Below are 24,689 nucleotides of genomic sequence, written 5' to 3'. Positions count from 1 at the left end.
GATACCTTTTCTTTCATTCATCCATTGGTAGGAAGTTGGGGTGTGTCTACCTTTTGGCTGCTGTGAATAGTACTGACCACCGACCGGTATACAAGAATTTGTCCCCACTTTGGGTATTTATGAGAGTGTACTTAGGTGTGCAATAGTCAGGTTGTGGGGTATCCTCTGTTTAACTTTACAGGGGATCATCAAGCTTGTTTTACACAGCAGCTGGATTATTTATGCATTTGCATATGCATTTGTGTGCACATCTGCGTGCACATTCACATATGAGTGACCCGAACTCTCTCCTCTGCCAGTACTTCATCATGGCCAACAACTCTTGTTATTTTCTGTGCCCCTCCTCAGGCCCCTTTTAAGATGACTGTCTCAGTGGGTAGGAGGGGGCTTCACAGTTTTGAGTAGCATTTCCTCCAATCTACCAACATCTGTTCGTGTGATTTTTGTCTGTTCTAAATCTCCCTCAGAAAAGGGTCCTAATCTTTTGCCCCATATATGGGGTTGTTTGTCTTTTTGTTGGTGTTGTTGAGTTGTAATAATATTTCTTATTGGTAGATGTGAATTAAGGAATTTTACATCAGAAGCTGCACAGGCCAGCCAGCAGCATCCTTAAAGTATTGGAAGAAAAAGTTGTAACCTAGTGTTCCATTGCCTCCAAAACTAGTCTCCAACAGAAAGGAAACATTAAGATATTTCAGATAAACAAAACCATATAGATGAAGTCCCCTGTAAGCCTGCCCCACGGGAAATGCTACAGGGAGCTATTCTAGACAGAATGCTGGGAAACGCCCTCTGGTTGAGAGGCGACCCAGGGTGGACCCATTCCTTACTAGATGCAAGATTCACAAATACCTTCTTCCATTCAACGCTCCCACGACAGTGCCCTTCCGCCTACCAAGTCTGCTGTTGTTCGTTGCTGTGGTTACCTGAGATGGTGCTCTTGCTGCTTCAGTGTCCTGAGCCACTAGGACTACCGAAACCAGCCACCATACATGTCTCCAACACGTTTATGACGCCTGATTGACCTCTTATTGCAGTGCCCTTCATGTCACATTTAACTTTATTCCTGGGCTGGTGCAGCTCAGTGGCAGAGCACTTGCCTCCATAAAGACCTTAATCCTCAACACTAGAAAAACGTCCCAAAGAAGTCACTGTTAAATCCAAGATTTATCCCATATCTTTCAAGACATGGTCACCACTTCAAACCATTTCTTTTTTAAATTAATGTTTGATCAGCAAACAAAGTAATGGGTTTCCTTGTGATATCTGCACACATATACAATGTTACCACCTGATTCCACCCATCCATGTCAAGGTCATTTTATTATGGCATTTAGAAAGAATTCAACTTCCTTCTTTTTTTTTAATTTAAAATATTTATTTATTTTATGTATATGAGGACACTGTAGTTGTCTTTAGACAACAAAAAGGGCATTGGGTCCCATTACTGACGACTGTGAGCCACCATGTGGTTGCTGGGATTTGAACTCAGGACCTCTGGAAGAGCAGTCAGTGCTCTTAACCACTGAGCCATCTCTCCAGCCCCTCAACCTTCTTCTTATGTACATGGACATCAAATTTATGCAGCATCTTTTGCTAAAAGGGATTGGTTTTCTTCCTCTGAATCATCTTAGCACCTTTGTCAAAATTCAAGCCATGTGTGGGAAAACATTGTTACCGGGCACGCCACTCTGTGTCACTGAGCTGTCTGTCTGTCATTAAGCCAACATCTATCATAATACTTGATGACACTTTGTAGTAACTTTGAAATTGGGACTATTTGGTGTTTTGTGGGTTTTTTTTTTTTCAAAATTGTTTTGCATATTCAGGGCTCTCTGAGATTCCATATTGATTTCAAAATAGGTTTTTTACTTCTGCAAAAAGCATGATTTGGAAAGTTGGGGACTGTGAAGAATCTGTGGGTCACATGGGGCAGTGTGGTTTTCCCAGGGTTTCCATTTGCTGAGCCGCCCTCATTCCTGTCAGCAATGTTTTGCAGTTGTCAATGACTTTATTCTCAAGGAGCTCTTTTTTTTTTTTTTTTTTTTTTTTGGTGCTGTGGTAAATTAAATGGAGTTGCTTTTCCATTTCTTTTTAGTTACCTGCTGCTAGTGTATAAAATACAACTGACTTTTGTGTGATAATTTTTACTTTGCTGAATGGGAGCATTAACTCAAGGATCTTTCTGGATTATCTGTGGCCTTCTACAGATACAGTGATGTCTTCTGAGACAATTAGAGATTGTTGAGGGTCCATTTGGATACTGAAGAAAATTTTGTATTCAGCCACTTGAAAACAGCAGCATTTCCCCCCCACAGGTCTGAAGTCTGGGCAGTCCAAGATCACGCTGTTGTGTGGTCAGAGCCCCGTTCTTCACGTCACATTTTCAGTGGCACACAGTGCAAAGCCGAGAAGCTCTTACATAGTTGCATCCCTGATGCCTCTGCCCTTGTGACCTAATTAGCTTTGAGAGGCCTCACCCTAAGATCACCCTAAGATGGTAATTAGGATTTTACACATGGGCTTTGAAAGTAAAACACATCAGCACTGCAACCCTTTGCAGTTTGGGCATCTTTTGTTTTTCTTCCCCAGTTTTCTGGCTAGACATTTTCGTAGTGTGCTGTTTAGAAGTGAGCTTCCTTGTCACATTCTTGATTTAGTGGAGAAAAATGTGAGTATTTTACTGCTGAGTATGACGTCAGCTGTGTGCTGTCATCTGTGCCACAGGAAGTGACATATTTACAGGTTCCTTTGACTGGGAATTTATAGGAACCACAATTCTATCTTTTTATGCCGTCCTAACCCACCCTGGGTCCCCTCTCAACCAGAGGGCGTTTCCCAGCATTCTGTCTAGAATAGCTCCCTGTAGCATTTCCCGTGGGGCAGGCTTACAGGGGACTTCATCAATATGGTTTTGTTTATCTGAAATATCTTAATGTTTCCTTTCTGTTGGAGACTAGTTTTGGAGGCAATGGAACACTAGGTTACAACTTTTTCTTCCAGTACTTTAAGGATGCTGCTGGCTGGCCTGTGCAGCTTCTGATGTAAAATAGCTTCTCAGTCTCAGGGAGCTATGGATTTCTTGTGTGCCACATTTCCCTCTTCTGGAGCAGGTTTCAAGAGTCTCTGTCTTTTGACACTGTGACTACAATGTGTCCAAACTGGAATCACTTGGAGTTTCTCCAGCTAGGAGCTGGTATGTGTGTTTGTATTTTTCATTAGACTTGGAAACTATGTTACTGCTATTCCTCCAACTATTCTCTGCCCCTAATTACCCTCTTCTCCTTCTAGAAGTCTTGTCTTTATGATGATGTTTGATGGGTCTCATGGGTCCCTCCAGTTTCCTTCATTTCCTCTTCCTTTTCTTTTTCTGTCCTGAAGACCGATTTCTTCCAATTGCTTGACTTCCAACTTTGCTGGTTCTATCTTTGGCCCATTAAAATCTGTAGTTGAGGTCTGTAGAGGTGGCTCAGTGGTTAAAAGCACTGACTGCTCTTCAGAAGACCCAGGTTCGATTTCCAGCACTCACATGTGGCTTACAAGGTTGTTAGTAAATCTAGTCCCATGGGATCCAGCACCCTCTTTCTGGCCTCTAAGGGAGCCCAGGATGCACATGGTACATGCACAGACATACATGATATTAAAACATCCCAACACATAAAATAAAAATAGATAACCTTTAAAAACTCTGCCATTGAGCCCTTCAGTGACGTTTCCACATCTGGTATACTGTTAAGCCCTTAAGTTTCTCTTGAGTTTTTAATACCTTCCGTGCTTTCGTGATCATCTCTATCTGTCGATACATGTCTCTCCTGACTTCCCTTACTTCTCCATCCACTAAGTATGTCTAAGACATCTAACTCCAGGGTCTGAGCTTCTGACTAATAGTGTTTGTTTGTTTGTTTGTTTTACTGTGTTCCTATTTCCTCACATGCTGTATTAGAGTTCTCTAAAGGAACATGACTGATATATATTAAAAGGGAATTTACTAGAGTGGCTTACATGATATGGTCTGGATGATCCAATAGTGCCTGTTGGTCACACTGGGGAACCTGAAAATCTGGTAGCTATTCCTGTCATGAGTCTAGATGTCTCCACTGTCCTGGATTGGGTCTGAAGGCAAAAATGACTCCTGGAGAGGCAGGGCTTCCAGTAAAGAAAGGCAATTGCAGTGGACAGCAGCAGAGTAGATGAACTTGGCATCAAGACCTAACTGCTGGCTCTGCTCAGCTCCTCACCTGGTCTCTGCTCCCTTCCCACTCCATGCCCCGCCCCCTCACCCGGCACACGCCTTCTGCTCTGCCCCGCCCCTAATCCAGGCCCCTCCCCTTCCCATCCCCACCCCATGCAGAGTTCTGGCTTCTCAGTGTCACTCTTGACAGTTCCCCTTCATCCTCTCCTGCTCTGAGACAAGCCACCACATTCCCTCACCTACCAGTGGAAGCTGAAGCCTCCACCACATCTGTTTCCCTCAGAAGCAGCTCTGAGGTTGTTTCCTGACACACGTGTGCTTAGTCCTAGAATGCTCCCTCCACGTCTAGTCAAGAAGAAGGAAGTCTTGAACACCTGGGAAGTGGCAATAGGAGGATCATGAGTTTGAGACCATCACAGCTATACTGCATGACCCTGTCACGAAGGAGGAGGAGCAAGAAGTGTTTAAGTCTTAACAATCTTGGAACCAGAATGGCCTGGGTTTGCAACTGGAGCATCCTTGTAAATCCCCTAACTGTTATGGGCCTCAGACTCCACAAGGCACATAAGCTGTAATTTCGTTAAATTACATAGCATCCTACAAGAGGTCATTGATGATCTCAGATTAGCTGTGGCATTCAGTCAGGGTGAGCTCTGCGGTCTCTTAGTCTACCTTCCCCCTGGTCTCCATCCCCAACATCCTGGTCCCAAACCACTCCCTACCGTCTGACACCTCCCACTCACCAGGCCTATGGCCTGCCCCTTTACACAAAGGCCCAGCCAATTTCTAGTTCACTCTGCGCTAAGCAAACACTTGCAACATTCATTGGCCTCCACATCCCATTGCATCAGTGCGCCTGTACCTGGAACTAGACTGATACTGAGGGCAGCCAGAGAACAGGCCAGTTGGGGGTGGGCAGGCATTGTGTGCTCCCTGGCATCCACTTTATTTCCCTCTAGATAAGGGGCCTGGAAGTCTGACCAATTTAACTGTGGATCTGGGCATTGGAACTCTTGTACAAAAAGTAGTGATACCTCCCTAAACTGTTCTTTTTTAAAATTAATTAATACTTAAGTCATACGTGGTGGCTCCTTCCTTTAATCCCAGCACCTGGGAGGCAGAGGCAGGTGGGTCTCTATGAGTTTGAGGCCAGTCTGGTCTACATAATGTTAAAGAAAATACACACATACACATACACACCCACACACACATACACACACATATATTAAATACTCATATTTACACCATTATGGTGGCCCATTTGTTATATTTTCTTCAACATGAATATCACCAACATCTCCTAAACATATCTGTCACAAATCCACATCATTAACAAATGACATTAAAAAATTCTTTCATGTTAGCAATACGTTAGCAAACCCACTTCTGTTTTTTTTTTGGGGTTTTGTTTGTTTGTTTGTTTGTTTTTAATTACTCTCAAAACTTAGAGACTTAAGATAAGTTGACTTTTACTCTCCTACATGGTTTTTGTGGGTTTACCAGGTGGTCTTGTAGGACCCCCTTTCGGGGACCCCCACTCAAGTCTCAGGACACAGGGTTACCCAATGAAACTCGAGAGACCTTGCTGCAAAAGCAGGAGGTAGTTTAATGACGGAGCTCCGGGCCGATACATATCTCACACAGGAGACAGAGGCATCGACCCTGAACTCAATTAGGGGACATATTTATAGGGAAAATTACATAAGCAGTTAGCAACAAGCACATAATAATTTCATTGGTTTATTCAAATTGGCACTCTCTGTCTGCTTTTGGATATGATTCAACTCTAGACCATCTGTTTTGAGGCATACTGACCTTCATACTAGTTTTTCTCAGGACTGCAGAGTCAGACCTTATCAAGACCAGGTGATCTGCGGTTTTTGTTCTCAGCCTTGAGACATACTTGTCCTCAAGGCAAGATTAGTGGAGGCTAACTTGAAATTTTAACTCTTTCAGTCTGCCTTATTATCTCTCTTGAGGTTTAGTCAAGGGAGTGGCTGAGCAGCATCATCAGGGAGCTTGACTGTGGCTGATAGATCTGCTGCCAACATGGCGTCTTCAGTTTTTCCTCCTAGTGCTATGGGAAAACTTATTCCCATGTCATATTCTCACCTAATGGTACTCAGCCTCCTTCAGAGGGAACAGACTGAGAGAAATACAGGAGCCACAATGTCTTGTGGCATAGCTGCCCTCATTTCTACAAGATCCTATCCTTTACCCAGGATAGACCTGAGCACACGGGGGGACAGAGCTGAAATGTATAGCAGGCCAGTGTCTAGTAGAGAATTGCAGGCGGGTGGCTGGGATCCTTGTAATCGTCACTGACATCTTTTTTGCATGCTGTGTTAGTTACCTTTTGCTGTGACGATGTCTGGTAAGAAACAACTTAGGGGAGCCTTTTGTGGCTTCCAGTTTCAGGGGACAGGGTCCAACACAGCAGGAAAGGAACAGCTATAGACCATGTGGCAGCTGGTTTCACACTGAGTCCGTGGCCAAGAAGCAGAGAGAAGTCAGGAATTAGTGTTGTTATGGGATCTGCTTAAATCCAATGTAACTCCAACACCAGGTCAATGCAGATGATAAAATGTACTGTAATCAAGTTGCTACTATTGTATTGGAGCTGCAGAACAGACTAGGGAGCTAAACTGCAACAATGATCTAAACTGCAACAATGTTTTAGCTTGCAAATCACAAACATCTGAGCCAAGTTATTGTTGCATTTTCCCATCAATCAGGATAGAAGTTGATTCCTGAGCCTGGACTTAGTTTAACCTTGCCAGAAAGATAGAAGTTATCCTTGAGTTTGATGAACTCAGACCACTGTCTCCTTACAAGTTGTCTCCGAGATGTCTAGAATCAGACCACTGTCTCCCAACAACAGAAGCTGTTCCGCTGTTGGCTCCCCTAGCACCAGGGACTTTGAACTTAGTTTCCCCCTATGATTACATGTAGTCTTGAAAACCAAATGGCAGTATTTTTTTAAAGTTTCTTTTGCTTGACCCTAACAGGATCTGGCTAAAAAACCATAAGACCTGCCTCCCAGTGACTCACTTCCTCTAGTGAGGCGCCATCTCCTGGAGGTTACACAACATTCCAAAATAGATAGTCCCCCCCTCTCCCAGCTCTGAGGGACATTTCATATGCTAATATGAAAGATCAGCCTAAGGTCTGGAGAGAGGGCTTGGCAGGAAGAACATTCACAGGTTGCTCTTCTGGGTTCCACTCCCAGTACCCACATAGTGGCTCACAACTATCTGTAGTTCAGTCTCAGGGTAGCCAATGACCTCTTCTGGCCTCCTCTAGCACTGCACACAGCATACCAACAGGCATGCAGGCAGGACACCCATATACATAAAAAAAAAAAAAAAAAAAAAAAAAAAAAAAAAAAAAAAGATCAACCTTAACATTTCCAAAAATATTTTTGTTTTAACTTATTATTATTATCTGTGTTTATGGCACACTTGCTGAGCCCAGACAACAGCTCTATGGGGTTCGTTCTCTCCATCTTTCCTTTTCTTTCATTTATTTTATGTTTATGGATGTTCTGCCTGCATGCATGTCTACACACTATGTGTGTGTGTGGTGCCCAGAGAGGCCAAAAGAGGAAAGTGGAGCTACAGAAAGTTGTGGATTATTACCATGTGGATGCTAGGAATTGAACCTGGGTCCTTTGGAAGAGCATCCAGTGATCTTAACTGCTAAGATCGCCCCAGCTCCTACTTCTTCCTTCATCTTTACATGGTTCCAGAGATCAAACTCAAGTCATCGGGCTTCCATGGCAAGTACCCTACCTGCTGAGCCATCTTGTCAGCTTTCACATTACCTTTGTTGAGACTGCAGCGAAGTACTGCACAAATTTTATTTTTGATACTAGAATGAATAAGCTTGATTATCAGTTACTATACCTGTCCTGCTGTTATCTTGATGTAAATGAAAAGAAGACCCAGCCAAATGTATGAATTGGCTTCTTGCACAAGGCATGGGGGTGGGAGAGGAGCTCACTGGGTAAGAGCACTTGCTAGGCAAGTGCGAGAACCTGAGTTTGAATCCCCAGAACCCACACAAAAGTCAAGCATGACTATATGTTACTAAAACACCAGAATTTGAAGGACAGAAACAGGCAGATCCCTGGAGCTCACTGGACAGTCAGCTTAGCTGAAAACATGAACTTCATGTTCAGTGAGAGGACCCTGTCTCAAACAAAGAAGATGGCAAATGACAGACAAAGACTCACATATCCTCCTCTGGCCTCTTTTGCATGACAGTGCATAGGTAAATGCACCTGCACATGAACAACACACACACACAACACACACACACACCATTATACACACATGCATGCACATGCACAAGTGTGCGCACACATAGGCATGCATCTGCTTACTGTAGGTTGATGTTAAGGCAATACATGATTGGACAACAGAGAGTGTGACGGGGACAAAGCTTTGGTAAGGCAGAGAGAAGGAGAAAGCAGGAGATTGAAGAAGGAACAACACGGAGGCAGACGTAGACGTTTCTCTCAGCACATCTCTGTGGATAAATGTTGTTATGAACATTTTATAAGGGATGGAATTGTACAGGATGATTTGACTTATCTAGGTGGGCAAATTATATCATACCAATTGGATCAGAGTATTTTGGTGTGTTCTTGGATGTGGTGATTTCACTGAGTTCAAAAGAGGGTGTAGTAGCGGGACAAAGCCCGCTGCAGAGTTGGGATGTGTGTGCGCAAGGCTTGGCAACAACCGGCCAAGAGAAAGTGAATGAAAGCAACACGCTGGAGTGGTCATGGACCGTCCGGGTCAGAAGCAGCCAGGGGGGCAGAGCAGACCTCCTGAGTCAAAGAAAGCCATGGTCTAAGAGTACTTGTGGGGGACATGGAGTCACTGAGATAAAGACACCTTGCAGTGCCATGTGGCCCTCCTGGTGCCTACACTAGTGCAGAATAAAATATTTACCGCAACAGGTGGCGCCCAACAGAAGTCTGTGCACCAGGCAGAGTGAATACAGATATATATTATGGAAGTTCTCAATAAATAAAAATCTGACAGATCGATGTATTTTGGGCTGAAGTCCTGGTTTGATAAGTTTCTTACTTCTTATTGATATTGGTATCGATATAAGTGTGATTAAATTGTTTTATGAATTACCCCACTAATGCCATGTGGCTTGTCAGATGCTGGCTAGTGAGGGTATGTGGTTATTTTTAAATTACCACAACAGGAAGCTTTTTACCACAACAGTATACAAATACAACACACATGTATGTACCTGCACACAGGCATGCATGTGCACACACACAAGTACACGCACGCGCGCGCACACACACACACACACACACACACACACACACACACACACGCGCGCGCGCATACATACACATGAGAGGAGTAAAAAGGACTACCAACTAGGACGGAAAGTGATTCATTCAGTCTGCTCACTTCCCTCTATCAGAGAAAAGATGAAGATGGGAAAATGTCCTGACTTGTGGCTACAAAGCTCTACTTTTGTTCATGAATCTTTGTGTGTCCGATATGTCCATCATGAGATCTTGTCCCTAAGGCACCTTCTGTCCAGATCCCTCTTATCCGGAGGCCTATTCAGTCATGACTCTTGAGTGTAGGAACTACATCGTGTTACATATCCTTACTACAGGATGGTGCTCTAGGACAAGGTGGATTCCCAGGAGGGTGGATGTGAGTTGCTAGAATCTTGTCCTGGGTGCTTATCCGACCAGGTCCCATTCTTCACTCAAAGGTGCAGTGAATGGAAAGAGATCACTCCTTCCATCTCCCAGACTAGAGCTTGAGGATTTGCCTTCTCCTCCTCCTCCTCTTCTCTGTCCTCCTCCTCCTCCTCTTCCCCCTCCTCCTCTGTGCTGTGGCTTGTCCCAGGAGTTAGAAGCAAGACCCCCAGACATCTGGCCCTTGGCTTGGCTGGTCCAAGACCAGCCACCCAAAATTCAGGCCTGAGCTTAACCCCCAAAGCAAAGGGGCTCAGAGCCAGGAGTTGGGTAGTCAGGGACTTGTCATATGAGGTCTGGTGAGGCCGGTTTTGCTCTATTTTTGGAAAAGTGATCAATCATGTCAAGGGGTGACCATACTAGCCAATTTTGGGAGAACCTGGCATTCTGACAGGCACCCTATGTACCCTGACCTACTTGCCAATGGCAGCTAATTTTAGCAGGGCTTGGAGATGCCAGCAAGTGCAGAGTGTGTTGGGGTAACTCCTGGCCAAACCCAAAGAAAAGATTAGGAGGTGTCTGAACCTCATAGAAGAGCCCAGAATGCCCTGAGCATTGCTGTCACAAAATCTAACGGCCTCTTCCATCCTATATCTTGCTGCTTGGGTTCAAGGCAATTTAAGGAGATTCTATAACAGTAAAAAAAAATCTGATTAAAATGCATATTGTTCTACTTGGGGTGGGAGGTGTCAGGGCAGCCAGTGGACCAGAGACTACTCCTGCTCTTATGGGCACAGGTGCCCCTCCCATCTGCACCCCCCCCCCATACCATGGCCAAGCTCTGTTCTTTCCACAAATGCTTGGCTTCCTTCCTCCAGCTTCTCCTTCCCACCCAAGTTCCATGGTGGAGCCCCAGACTGTGTAACATGCATAGTCAACCCCTAGATGAAATCCCATGAGCATCCCACTATTCACAAGTCTGAAGCCTCACTGGCACACACAGCTCCTCATGCTTACCTGTCTCAAGGCACCTGATTGTCATCATCTTTAACAAGTCTGAAAGGTGGGGTGTGAGTGGGCTGGCTCCAGCCACCTCATCAACCTCTCCACAGCAACTCCAACCAGTGTTCAGAGAGCAGGGACGCCTGTCTCATAGCCCTGTCCCTGTGGCCTTTGTTAAACCTGACCCCACGTGGTTCTTTGTCCTGGCCCTGACCCTTGTGGCAGCAGGCAGGGTATTTCAGGAGCCACCCCTCAGGCCCATTAGTGCAGAAGTCCTTGGCTGCCTGTCTTCTGCAACTCTCAGCCAGACAGCTCCCACCTGCAACAGGTGGCCTCAGGAGTCAGGAGCATCTCTACTTCCCCAGTGTCCCCCCGCTTGTCCTCTCAGAGAGATGGCTGTGGATGCGACAAGGAGTGCAGCCCAGTCGTTGACTCTGGTAAGGGCCACTCACAGGCCAAAGGCCTTGAACTGGGGGGGTGGAGGACCCCAAGAGCAGCATGCTCAGGTTGGAGAGAGGGATTTGGTGCAATGGCCCTTGAAGGATGGGTGTGATCCTGTAGGAGACCCGAGATGCCCCCTTCTTCCCTGCACTTCTTCTCACCGGTGCCGCAATTGTTCAGCTCTTGGGGAGTCAACGGGGCTTATATCTGGGATGGCAATGCCTCGCCTGGGGAACGTTTCTGAGTGCTGCTTGTCTCTAAGGGACACCTCATGTCTGTGCTTGGAAGAACGAGGGGCTCTTTCCCGGGAGTACGTGGATGGCTGACCTAAGGTCACTCATTCCTGTGTACGTAGCCACCACAGGGCCTGAGAAAAGAGAGGCCGGACTGAGGCTGGGCATGAGGGCACTGACACTATCTCTGGGCCTTCAGGATTGTAACTTTTGTTCCAAGGCTTCTCCAGCCCTTGTCCAGATCCTCTGAGGTCCACAGATCCCTGGGGCCACCTCTTCTAGTGCCAAGATGGTAAACACAACACTTGATGGCGTCTCCCTTCTTCCTGCAAATATAAGCCTGCTCAGGATATCTGGCCCTGCCAGCTCCGTCCCTCCCACTTTGCTATTCAGCCTGTGCCCTAACCCAGACCTGTAGCCTTAAGAACATCTCCACACTGAGGGCTTTCAAGGGTGTATCCCCACCGTTTCCCCACACAGCCAGTCATACACACAAGACAAATGTGCACAGGCAGCTGGGTCACATCTTTAGATCGGTTTCCCGGGATGCCCGGTCCCAAAGGATCCCTGCAGCAGCTGCTCAGGCTAGTCCATGTGATCCTCCTAATGTGTCCCTTCCGGAACCCCCTGGACCTTAGGCTGTCATCAGATGCATATATGTTTTCTAGACCTTACCACATCTCTGTCCTGTGCGCACTGTCATAGTACCCAGATTCTGGGAACAGCCCAGTTTCACCCTGTCCCAAGAAGCCTGCACTCTGTAACCAGGCACCTCTAGCCTTCCCATGGTTGTCGGGGGTCACTCCCTTCTCCCCTCTATACAACTTTCCCACTTTCTAGAAAAGCGAAGAGTTGCACTCTCTCAGCCCACCCTGACACCCACATCCTCTCCTCACCTCCCACTCCACTGTCATGTCAGGTTTTTTTTTCCCCCGTAACTCTCCGTGAGCACTGGCCTCACGTGGTACTGTGCTTGGGACAGATGCTCCTGGACAGACAGACAGCAAATGTGCTTTCGGCTCCTCTCTAACATCCCACGCACCACACTGCACACTGCCCAGAGCTGGCTAGCATCAGCTCAGGAAACCTGCCGGAGCTGTTCAGGGAATTCGGGGGAGGGGAGTCCTATGTTTGCTTGTGGCCATGAACCTTGGTTGGGTGTCCTGTGACTTTGCACACAAGGTCCACAAGAGAATCAGGCGAGCTAACAGGGTCTCCCTGTAGCAAGCACAAGGTACTTCTAGAGACACATCAGAATGGCTACCTGGACACAGGCCAAAGTCAGGTCCTGAAATCATGCAGGAAGGAGCCCAATGGGTGGGTGCAGGCTCCGAGACCAGGCATCTGCTTGCAGCCCAGCTCCGCATTCTTGGCTCTGTGGGATCCGCACACCATTGACTTTGTGGGAGTGGTTTGTACAGTGTGTTTTCAGCATCCTGGGAGTGTCTTGCATATTCAGGAATATGAGGGAGGGAGTCTTAGGGATGCCCACAGTGGGTCTGGCCCATAATCCTTGCTCCTGTGCACAACCTTCAGGGACTGTATAGTAGACTTCATCATGACATGATGCCCATTTCCTCCTCTCAAACCCACAGCCTGAGGACTGTGAAGCTTCTCCTTGTCAGACCTCCCCAGGGTTGCACACTGAGCTAGTGCTAGAAGTATGGGCATCTTCAGACCCAGTTCACACAGAGGAAAGGGCTTCTGCCTCCAAGGATGAGACTTGTCTTTGGAAGGCATTCTCCACAGCAAGAGCAGAGCCCATTAGATACTGCAGCTTAGCTAAGCCTCTTCCAGCACCCACCCTCCAACCGGCATCGCCAGGATTGGGGAAGACATGTGGAGGTGCGCAAGGCGTCCTTCTAGCCACAGTGGTCTGAGTCAGTTTGAGATGCACTGAGGCATGGCTGATTTGGCTAAGGCTCAGAATGAAGGGTCTGTGGCCAGGTTCTACCACTAGGGGGCAGTGTCTCCATGTCCTCTCAGCCTTATGAACATGCAGACCTAGTTTGTTGGAAATTTCTGTAGTCGGATCTCAATGTTAAAGAGATTTTTAAATGTTAGCAGATCCACAGGCCAGATGCAATCCTGTTTATGAGAATGGTCAATCCCCCAGCACAGTGAAATAAGAACCAGCAGGTGCTATTCACTCACTACATTCCCACTGGGATGCTCTAAACTCTGGTCTGCAGGTGGAGTTGGATAACCTGCATGTAGAGTTGGACAGGCCCGACAACAGCCCCTCTCTGCCCTATGCAATAGGCTAGCAGTCTCTTCCTCACAGCCTTGTCTCCATGGTTACCAGGTAGCTATGCCAGTCATCACGGCCGTACACAGCTGTGCTCACAAATTATGAGGCACCTTAGTCCCCTCTTCCGATAAAATGGGGCTTCCCTCTACCTGTCCTTCATCTGAACGGAGACCTATGCCTAGGCTCCAGGCGCAGGAGAGAGAATGACTGTGCTTGGCTTAGTCTAACTGAGGTTTACTGTTCTGCCCAGCCCTCCTGAACTAAAGCCGGGGTAACTGAGAAGATGCCCCCGCTACCGTCCAAATTCCTCTAACCCGCCAAGCTTATGTGAAACACACAAGAAGTACAGATCCTCGTAAGAGATAATGAATCTGTGGCTTTCATAAGAAGAGTTCTCATTTTTCTCTTTTACTCAAAATACAAGCATCTTTGCAATTATTTCTCACTGGCCAGGGTACCAAGAAAAGCATGGACAAGGCCGGCGGCCCTACTGCTTCCCACCTGTAGAGTTCAGCTGTTCTTGGACTATCATGTGGAGGGAGAGTCCCAACACTGTGTTGGATCAGAGATGTTCATAAACATGTCATAACATGTCGTGTCTCCCTTGTCAGTATCGAGAGTGTCCTCCCTCCCCACTTAAAGCCTGCACACTATGGGTGGCCATGCTGTGCTGGCCAGACCCCTGTTTAGTCCTGGAGGCTACTCTAGTGTTTGCCTACCCTGTGCATGCTGACCGGCCTGTTCATTCCATAAAGCCTTACCGCAGAAAAATGTTGGCTCTCTACACAGTGACTGGCATCCAGTTCTCTGGATCTCCACTTCTTCCTCACCAAATTCCCATTTAGAGCATCTTTCTCCCCTCATCCAAAATCTTACAGGTGATGGGAGCCACTCAAGGTATCGTGTTGCAAAGGTTCTGTTAAGGACAAAGGCTACCCAGCTCCCTACTGCCCGCCACTCCAGCGTAGCCATGGAAACCATCAGTGAGGAGAATCACTGACATAAACTATGGTAAATGGTCAGAGATGTAGTGGTGGCTTCCGCTGGTGGCCACAGCTGTCACCCTCCCCTCCTTTCCTGAATAGGTAGAGCAGATCCTGGCAGAGTTCCAGCTGCAGGAGGAAGACCTGAAGAAGGTGATGAGCCGGATGCAGAAGGAGATGGACCGTGGCCTGAGGCTGGAGACCCATGAGGAGGCCAGTGTAAAGATGTTGCCCACCTACGTGCGTTCCACCCCAGAAGGCTCAGGTACCGCAGGGCTCATCTGTCCCTAGATAGAACCCTCTAGGCAAATGATGACATCCCCAAATCACTGGACCAGTGTTTGTCCAGCTGTCTGAAGCCCTGGGGTGCTCAGGCCCAGCCTAGAGCTATCAATTCTTAGGAGAATTTGTTTTTTTTTTGGGGGGGGTTGGTTTTTTTTTTTTGTCTCTAAGCTCACTGGGGATTCTCCTTCTTATCCAGAGTCTGTTATTCTAGGTCTAATGTAGCTCTCTAGGTTCTGGCTGCCTCTACCTAAGGCAGGGGTTTTCTGCTGATGCTAGTTCACCTTTGACCCCTCCACAGATTGTTCTAGCATGATCCCACCCGCAGTGTTTAGGCTAGCATCTCTTCACCCACATTTTCTGGGCTCCCTATACCTAGTCCAACTGTCAGATTGGCCGTGAAACTGAACATCTCTCCCTTTGCCTGCAGAAGTTGGAGACTTTCTCTCCTTAGACCTGGGAGGAACCAACTTCAGGGTGATGCTGGTGAAAGTGGGAGAGGGGGAGGCAGGGCAGTGGAGCGTGAAGACGAAACACCAGATGTACTCCATTCCTGAGGACGCCATGACGGGCACCGCTGAGATGGTGAGCAGCCCGAGGGGCTGGCAAAGGAGGGTTAGGGGTCAAGGTTGCCCAGGATCTCAGGAGGGTTCTGAGAACAGGAGTAATGGTGGAACACTCAGCTTCAGAGACCCATAAAGGTGGCTCAGAGGCTTAAAGTATTCCAAGTCCCAATCCCAGCCTGTCCAGAACAAGAAAGGGCTAAAGAAAGGTCAGTAGCGGGAGAAAAGCCCAGCTTCTGTCCAGTTTCCTAGAAGAAAAGCAAAGCTTAGGCCTGAGCAGCTATAAGCCATGTTTGCCCAGCCTTCCTCACAGGCTACCAAGACCCACCAACAGGATATGCCAAGTGTCATAGTGTCATGGCAGAAGCCACACTGCCCAAGCAGCAAGGGTCCCTAAACATGCAGAAGATGGGAGACCTAGAAATAGAAGGAGCCCAGGGTTAAGATAGACTCCCCCCACAGCCATCCCCAGGGACAAGGCAAAACCCATCACCAGAGGGGTAGCCAGGCAAAAAGTTGTCCGTAGTCACTCAGCCTTCTCTTAGCACACCTTGAACTGGGCAGGTCATGACACAGCTCCCTCATACATCTGCAAAGTGCTCATCAATGCCCAGTCATGTGAGCTGCTCCACTGGAAGGATCAGGGCCAGCTTTCAGCAGGGGTCAGGTGGCCAGGATACCTGGGAAACCGCAAAAGAGACAGAAATCATAGTCATGGCCAAGAATGGACTTCCACCCAGAGATTCACAAGACAGCCTACCAGGCTTGATGCCGGTCAGTCCTGTGCTGTGTCACCTTGTTCTGAGGACTGCAATCTGCAGGAGTCTCCATCCAGGGAAGTGCAGGGCCGGAGTTCTGCTGAGAAACAAACTCTAGACAGGTCCATCGTACAATTGCAAGGTGCTGGGGTCAAATGTCATAACATCTCCAAGAGACACTGTGGCACAGTCCCTCGGGAGAGATTGCTACTGTCCCAGCCCTGACCTAATGCCATGCTGGTACAACTCCTAGCTCTTTGACTACATTTCTGAGTGCATCTCTGACTTCCTCGACAAGCATCAGATGAAGCACAAGAAACTGCCCCTGGGCTTCACCTTCTCCTTCCCTGTAAGGCATGAAGACATAGACAAGGTGAGCCAGGTGGAGGAGAGGGAAGAGGGATGGATGGGTGGGTGGGAACACACTCTGGAAGAGCTTTGCTTATATTGCCTTCAGCTGCAGCTCCCCAACCCATGTTGAGAAAGAGCCCATGCCCAGAGGGGATGGCAGCTGTGGCCCCTGTAATTCCTACCTGTAAAGCTTTGCCAAATAGACATGACATCAGCTGATTCTGACTGTGTGGCAAAGCCTCTTAGGAGATACACTATGGTCACCCCACTACAGATAAAGAAACAGGTTAAGCAAGTTGTTTGTAGTGGGAGGTGGTAACACGCTGTAAGCATGAGGTCCCAGTCCACCACAGAGCAGAAAGATACCTCGATGCTTCTGGCTGAGTCAGAAGTGGGAAAGCTCTGAGAATCTACCCACCAGCAACCACAACCTCATGAGTTACATCACTCACTCACACACACACACACACACACACACACACACACACACACATACACACACACACACATACACACACACACACATACACACACACACACAAATGTAACTTTTATCCTCCTGATGTAACTGTCTTCTAGAGGTTGACTACCTCCATTTGCTAACCTAGGTCTAGTCGCGGAAGCTCAAGCCTCCATACATTTCATCTAGGCCTAGAATGTTACCAGCCTCTGGGACTCACTGCTGAATCTCACCCTTTCTTGTTTTTTCTGAACTCTGGCTGGCTGGTTCAACTCAGTTGTCTGTTTCAAACTTCTCTCCAAGCTGACTGATTCAATTTGGCTTCTCTCTCCTCCGCTCTTAAATTATCTTGTGTGGCCTCAAACGACCTCTAACAATCTGTTCTAATCTTCTGGCTCCTTCTCATTCTCTGGCTTGTTCTATCTTTACCTGTGTCTAGCATGTTCTCTCTGCAACCTGTCTCTGTAAAGTCTCCCAGTAAAACTGTCACTTTTCTCTATCTTTTCTCTCTGTGCTCTCTCAAGTAGCTTCCCTTTCCCCTCTCTTCTCATGAGACTTGGGCATATCCTATTATGTCAAATCTTTCTCTGATTCATCACGTCATCTGCGACTCAGTTAGACACCACTTTTCAAAGATGGGTGCTTTGTTTTGAAAACGAACATCACATTCATTATTTAGGCTCAAAGGTGTGTACTAAGAGTATGTCTGAATTCCAGCCAGAGGGATTAAAGGTGTGTGAGCCATATCCTAACTAAATATAGGGGTTTTATTTTTCTTCAGTAAATAACACAATCTCAGGGTTCATGGTGTAAGAAAATATCCTGCAAAACACACACACACACACACATGTGCATATGCACACATATCATAAGATCTCTGCTTTAGTTTCCTTTGTAGTTACTGTGAATAAGTACTCTTCTGACAAAAGCAACTTAGGGGGGAAAGGGCTTAATTCAGCTCACTGTTCCAGGTTATAATACATCATAGCAGGGAAGTCACAGAGACAGGAGCTTGAATGTTGGTCACATCACATCCACAATCAGAAACAAAGAGCAAAGAATGCATGATTGCTTGAGTTCAGATTGTTTTCTACACATCTCTGCCAAGGGAATGGTGCCACCCACTGGAAGAAAGTCTTCCCACTTCAATGTAATCAAGACAACTGTCCACAGGCCAACCTAACATAAACAATCCCTTACTGAGACTCCCTTCCCAGGAGAATCTTCATTACAACAAGTTGACAAAACAAATCGTTACAACCTCTGTCAAAGACAAAACCAAGTCATGTTCTAAGAGGCAAAAGCAGCAGTCAAGCCAACATCTGTAGGTTTTAAAGCCCCAAGATCCACAGAGAAATCCACATTTGGTTTATCCACATGCAGTAGGGTTCACTGTAAGAGAGGAACCCAATGTTATTCAGCGCTGCTCTCCCAGGGGCCTGCCCGGTCTACCTCTACTCTGAAATTGTACCCCTGAGCTTTGTTGCTCAACATTCTTAGGCTGGGGTTATAGAGCATTTTCACCAAATTCTCAAGGTCCTGGTTCCTCTGAGAGTGTGTGTGTGTGTATGTGTGTTTGCGTGCGTGCATGTGCATGTGTGCACGCACATGCACGCGTGTGTAGAAAATTATTCCCAATGCTTCTCAAAACTGTGTAAGTCTACTTCTTCAAATATGAAATAAGGGGTTGGCCATAACCTTATGGCCTGGTTGGTTTAAGGTTACAGATCCCTGCCAGTACAGCAGCCATTAGGCCATCCTACCCTTACAGGGCATCCTCCTCAATTGGACCAAGGGCTTCAAGGCCTCCGGAGCAGAAGGGAACAACATCGTGGGACTTCTCCGAGATGCTATCAAGAGGAGAGGGGTGAGCATAGTTTTGCCTGCCCTGAGGTGCTGTCCTGAGCATGGCCTCCTTCATCACAGGGCCCTCTCCTCAGCTCCACGTGCATAGTCTCTTTACTTCTTGACAGGACTTTGAGATGGATGTGGTGGCAATGGTTAATGACACGGTGGCCACAATGATCTCCTGCTACTATGAAGACCGCCAATGTGAGGTCGGCATGATTGTGGGTAAGGGCCTCTCTCCCTTGCAGGCCTTCCAGGCTGCTCAGGGTCATAGCAGCCAACGCCAAGGCATTAACAAGTGCCAGTCAGAACAGGCCTGGTCCCTGAGCCAGGTGTCGGGTGTGTGTGTGTGTGTGTGTGTGTGTGTGTGTGTCTGGTGATGTGGGAACTGGATGTAGGAAGTATTTCGATGTTTGCAGCACGAGGTGTTAGATGGCCTGCCAGTTGCACACCTGACCTACCTATCTGGATGTAATTAAACTGCTTCATCTAGTAAATTGACCACACTGTACAGAGCTGTCTGAGCAGGGGAGAATCAGCAGAAGTGGTGCCATCCATGTGGCTGGTCGTCCCTGCCCCAGCCTGGCCCTGCCCCTGACAGTGGACCCAGCTCTGAATCTATGAACTGCCAGATCCTAAACCCACTCTGGAGGAAAGCAGACTCTTGACAAAGAAGCCACAGCTCCCTCTCTTAACCCGGGGTGGGAGCTCCATTCCAACTCCCTCTTCCCACCCCTGCTCCCCACTCTTGGAAGTTCCTGAGTTCTCCCGAAGCAATGTTTTCACAAATCTGTCTGCTCTGCACACAGATGTCAAGATGTACGTTTGGACTCTCTGGGCCCCGACTGCCCAGAAAATCCATGTTTGTTTTAGGCTCTTCAGAGCCAGATCTCCAATGCCATGTGTTTATATCCATAGGTTCTCATCTGTTCTTAAACTTGTGCCCTAAAGAATACATGCTTTATAAACATCATTCATTTTATATTCATACATCTATAAAACATTATAGATGCACACACACACACACACACACATATTGTTGCTGCTGTTGTGATAGTTCTGAGACTGGTCTCATTATGTAGCTCTAGCTATCCTAGAACTCACCAGGATGGCCAGGCCTTGAACTCACAGAGCTCTTTCTGCCTCAGCCTCCTGAGTGTTAAGACTAAAGGTATGTGGTGGAGGTATGTGCCACCACACCCAGCTATGCGCTGATATTTATGCTCCACCCTGACCCCTCTGCATCTCTTTTCATTTCCTACTTTTACTTTCAATCTTGCCTTTGTAGTGACAAGTTCTCTCTCCAGCTGTCCTCGGCTGTGCCTCCTTAACTCCTCCTGGGGCTCCCAAGACACTTTAGTCTGAGCTTAGCCCAGCCACTGGCAGCTACTCTGCCCAAGCACACCACCTCCTGTGGCGTGATGCAAAAGCGACGGGCATCTTTGGGTGACCCGTGACAAACTGCAGCAGGTCCTGCCTGCAGTAGCTTCTGGATGGTTCCAAGGGCCTACACAGTGCCTCATTCACTTTGAAAGCTCTCTAAAAGGGCTCAGGAAAGAGACTTCGAGATGTGCCTGAGACATGCTGGAGAACAAGGGGCTGGAGAGACGGCCGAGGAGTTAGGGTTAGGGAGGACCTGGGTTTGATTCTCAGCGCCCACATGGTGACTCCCAACTGTCTGTAACTCTAGTTCCAGGAGATCTAAACCCTCTGCTGGTTCCTCTAGGCATCAGACAGACACACATGCAGTGTGTAGACACAACACTTATATAAATAACATTTAAATTAAAAAAAAAAAAAGATAAAACCATGACACCTCACATTCCATGACACCTCACATGTCAAAACCACACTGGCACGTCTCATTTCTCCTCCACCCGTCCCTGACTTCCCAGGAAAGGAGTGGGGGATGTCACTCTCTACTCTTCCTCACACAGATGCTCCGGCCTTCCAGCATCCACGCCCTGGTTCTTACAGCCTCGATGTGTCCCATCCCTCTAGGCACTGGCTGCAATGCCTGCTACATGGAGGAGATGCAGAACGTGGAGCTGGTAGAAGGGGACGAGGGGCGCATGTGTGTCAACACGGAGTGGGGCGCCTTCGGGGACTCCGGCGAGCTGGATGAGTTCCTCCTGGAGTACGACCGGATGGTGGATGAAAGCTCAGCGAACCCCGGTCAGCAGCTGTAAGGATGCCGCCCCCCTCCTGCCCTCCTAACCCGCCCCGGCAGCTGCTCTGGCCTAGAACCTCCCGGCCTGGTCACAGCACAATAGCTTGTCTATGAGCAGCTCTGGGAAGAAGCAAATTGATGATCCCTCTGAGCTGGCTCTTTTCTTCAGCTTAGTTACACCCTCTTAATAGGTGGCCCATCACCAGTTGGCCCCGAAAGACCCTCAGCAAGGTTTATCCAGTTAAAGACTGACGCCCCCAAAGTACATATGTATGCCAGTCCCACAAAATGAGTATTGGCGTTTAGGAAATGCTGCAGGTTGGCAGAACATATCTTGGGAACCAACTGTCTTGAATCATGGCTACTGCGGGGTGTTGAGGTATGCTCCTCTAATCTCAACACTTGGGAGGCAGAGTCAGACAGATTTCTTTGTGTTCCAGGCCAACCAGGGCTACATAGGAAGTTCCAGAATTGCCCGGGATATATAGTGAGACCTTGTCTCAAAATAAAAGTAATTTAGTAAATAAAATGAACCCTGCCTGTCACAAGTTAGCCACCTGCATGGTACCATTCTCATGCTAACTACTTAATGAGTTTCATATCAGAACCTCACAGGCCTCTGTTAGATCATTCAATATCTGCTGGATTTCAAGACAAAAAAATATGGAGGTTCACACATTAGACAAAATTACCAGGCTGCCGTGTGCTATGCTGGGCACCAGTCCTGTGAGCCACTGAGAATAGTTAGCATCCCTTCACATGGTTGTCACTAAATTCCCGGGGCGTGGGCTTCACACAAGGCTTGCCACCAGTAAGCTTTCAAAGGACCACAGAGGCTCCTTAACTCTGTGACCGTTTCATATGTCAGGGCCAGCACAGAGCCAGATGGGTTCTTCAATTGTGTTAAAGATGTGCATGTCCCTAGGACCTGAGGTTTCTGAAGCCTCTGTTGACAAATGGGGGGAGGGGCAGTGCGTGAAGACAAGGACCTTGAATAATAGCTTGGGGTAGGAATGAGAGGAATCACAGTGCCCCACGTGGTCACCTCCTAACCAGAACAGGACTTGTGGGGATTTCCCGATGGCTCGCTGGCATAACCGACTATTCCGTATCCAGATACGAAAAGCTCATCGGTGGAAAGTACATGGGCGAGCTGGTACGACTTGTGCTGCTCAAGCTGGTGGACGAGAACCTTCTGTTCCGCGGAGAGGCCTCAGAGCAGCTGCGCACGCGTGGTGCTTTTGAGACCCGTTTTGTGTCGCAGGTGGAGAGGTGCCTGGAGGGGGCAGAACCGAGTGTGGGAGGAAAAGGGATGGAGTGGGGACAGAGACTGGCTCAGTGGACACAAAGGAATGGAGCAGGATTCTAAGGAAGAGGATTATTAGGCCAGGGGCACAGGAGAACACTAAAGTAGGCCCAACACTCCTGGGGCCCCTGAGTGTAGTGATTTATACAAAAGCCGAGGATATGTTTTGTAGAGTGCGGTATGATGAGGTGGGAAGGTGCCTTTGGTGGGCCCAAGCTGAGGCATCCCCTCCCCCTGAGGTACCAGCCATACTACATGGGGGGCGGGGGAGAGGGCGAGGGAGGGAGCGAGCAAGAGGGGGGAGAGGGAGGGAGGGAGGGAGAGAGAGAGAGAGAGAGAGAGAGAGAGAGAGAGAGAGAGAGAGAGAGAGAGAGAGAGCGAGAGCGTGCACACTCGCGCGAGCCCCTTTTATAGCAAGCCAGGCCTACCTAGCTATTGCCAGGTAACTGTTGGGCAAAGCCTAGAAGGAATGCTGACACTGAGAGTCCACGGAGTCAGTGTCCACGTTCCCAAGTCACTCTCCACTACCCAGAGCCAGTGTCACTGTTATCCTCATTATAGAGAGAATCGGGGCTGGCAGGGCTGGTCATTCCCGCTCCCCGAGGACCCTCAGTGACTTCCCTCCCCAATTCTGCACGCAGCGACTCCGGGGACCGAAAGCAGATCCACAACATCCTTAGCACTCTGGGGCTTCGACCCTCTGTCACCGACTGCGACATTGTTCGCCGTGCCTGTGAAAGCGTGTCCACTCGCGCCGCCCACATGTGCTCCGCAGGACTAGCTGGGGTCATAAATCGCATGCGCGAGAGCCGCAGCGAGGACGTGATGCGCATCACTGTGGGCGTGGATGGCTCCGTATACAAGTTGCACCCGAGGTCAGCCTCCACCTTCGCTTGTGCTCCAACCTCCCAGGCTTCAACCTCTCCTTCTAAAGGGAGGCTCAAAGGGCGTGGCTTTCAGCTCCAGGGATTGGTGAGCCGATCCTGCTTGGCTCTTCCTGGGCCGGGAAGGCTGAATATTCTAGGGTGAAGGGTGGGAGTTAAAAGATGGGGTGGACATGAAGAGATAGGGTATGGGCTGCCGTGGCAGGGTGGCAAAAGTGGGGTCTAAAGGGTGGGAATAGAAATAGCAACCCTATTTTCCTGCTGTTCAGCTTCAAGGAGCGGTTTCACGCCAGTGTGCGCAGGCTGACACCCAACTGCGAAATCACTTTCATCGAATCAGAGGAGGGCAGCGGCAGGGGAGCCGCATTGGTCTCTGCAGTGGCCTGCAAGAAGGCTTGCATGCTGGGCCAGTGAAATCCAGGCCACAAGGACAGGGACTTGGGTTCCACGGCGACTCCACGCCCCACAAATGCTCTCGGCCCACCAGGGCAGGAGACCTATTCTGCTGCTAGCCCTGGAAAATGGGGAGAGGCCCCTGCAAGCCGAGTCGGCCAGTGGGACAGCCCTAGGGCAACCAACCTGGGGCAAGGGGCTGGGAGGAAGAAGAGGATCAGAGGCACCAAAGCCTTTCTTGCTAGAATCAGCTACAGAAAAAGGCGGAACACACTTTACACTTCTTGCCTCCCACAGCTGTGGGTCTGGCCTCCCGAGGTAATGCCTCCTGGACGTAAGACAGCCTAGCTTCCCAGGGAACACACCTCCATGAAAAGGTAGCTTCAGCAGTTTGGCCAGACCAGACCTGGACCCCCGGGACAGTAAGGGCTGCTGGTCACCCAGACCTGGCTGTTTTCTTGTCTGTGGCTGAAGAGGCTGGGAGGCCACGAGAGACTGACTATCCAGCTACATGGAGGGGACTTTCCAGACCTTGAACATGCCAGAGAGTTTCCTTCATATACCTCCACCCTGAGTGGCTAACAGTCCTGGGATGAACCCTCTCAGGAGATGCCCCAGAGTCCTTGCTCTCATGGGACCAGCAAGGGGAGGCCTGGCTCTGCACTATTAGGCGCTCCCTCTTTCGAGCAGGATGGCGTCTTCAACTCTCACATCCGCGACCCAGGAGGAAAAAGGCACCTTCAGTATCCCTCCGAGAGACCACCCAGGTCCCCTCTCTCTCATCCCCACCAGGCCCCCCAAATGCCATACCAGCCTCTCTACACCAACCTGGGACTACGGGGGGAGTTTTTAATTAAATACTTAAAACGACTTAAACATGGCCTGCCCG

At 48.5% G+C, this 24,689-nt stretch overlaps 1 protein-coding gene across 2 annotated transcripts in view; it reads left to right on the top strand.

Moving 5' to 3' along the window:
* Positions 1 to 23,821, top strand: part of GCK (glucokinase) — a gene marked incomplete at both ends in the record, with an annotated part of 38,348 nt that extends 14,527 nt beyond the window's left edge. The window contains 10 exons of one of the 2 annotated variants that reach the window (XM_080925258.1): positions 11,270 to 11,314; positions 14,888 to 15,050; positions 15,498 to 15,652; positions 16,642 to 16,761; positions 18,971 to 19,066; positions 19,173 to 19,272; positions 21,049 to 21,232; positions 22,334 to 22,489; positions 23,165 to 23,398; positions 23,677 to 23,821. In XM_080925258.1, coding sequence (XP_080781384.1) covers positions 11,270 to 11,314; positions 14,888 to 15,050; positions 15,498 to 15,652; positions 16,642 to 16,761; positions 18,971 to 19,066; positions 19,173 to 19,272; positions 21,049 to 21,232; positions 22,334 to 22,489; positions 23,165 to 23,398; positions 23,677 to 23,821 — 1,398 coding nt within the window. Of the gene's footprint in view, positions 1 to 11,269; positions 11,315 to 14,887; positions 15,051 to 15,497; positions 15,653 to 16,641; positions 16,762 to 18,970; positions 19,067 to 19,172; positions 19,273 to 21,048; positions 21,233 to 22,333; positions 22,490 to 23,164; positions 23,399 to 23,676 lie in introns of those variants that run through there. The other variant, XM_080925257.1, reaches the window with a different exon arrangement.
* Positions 23,822 to 24,689: the final 868 nt, after the last annotated feature.

Source organism: Micromys minutus (assembly GCF_963924665.1).
Source record: "Micromys minutus genome assembly, chromosome: 1".
In the NCBI taxonomy this organism is placed as follows: domain Eukaryota; kingdom Metazoa; phylum Chordata; class Mammalia; order Rodentia; family Muridae; genus Micromys; species Micromys minutus.
This window is presented reverse-complemented; position numbering and strand designations above follow the sequence as displayed.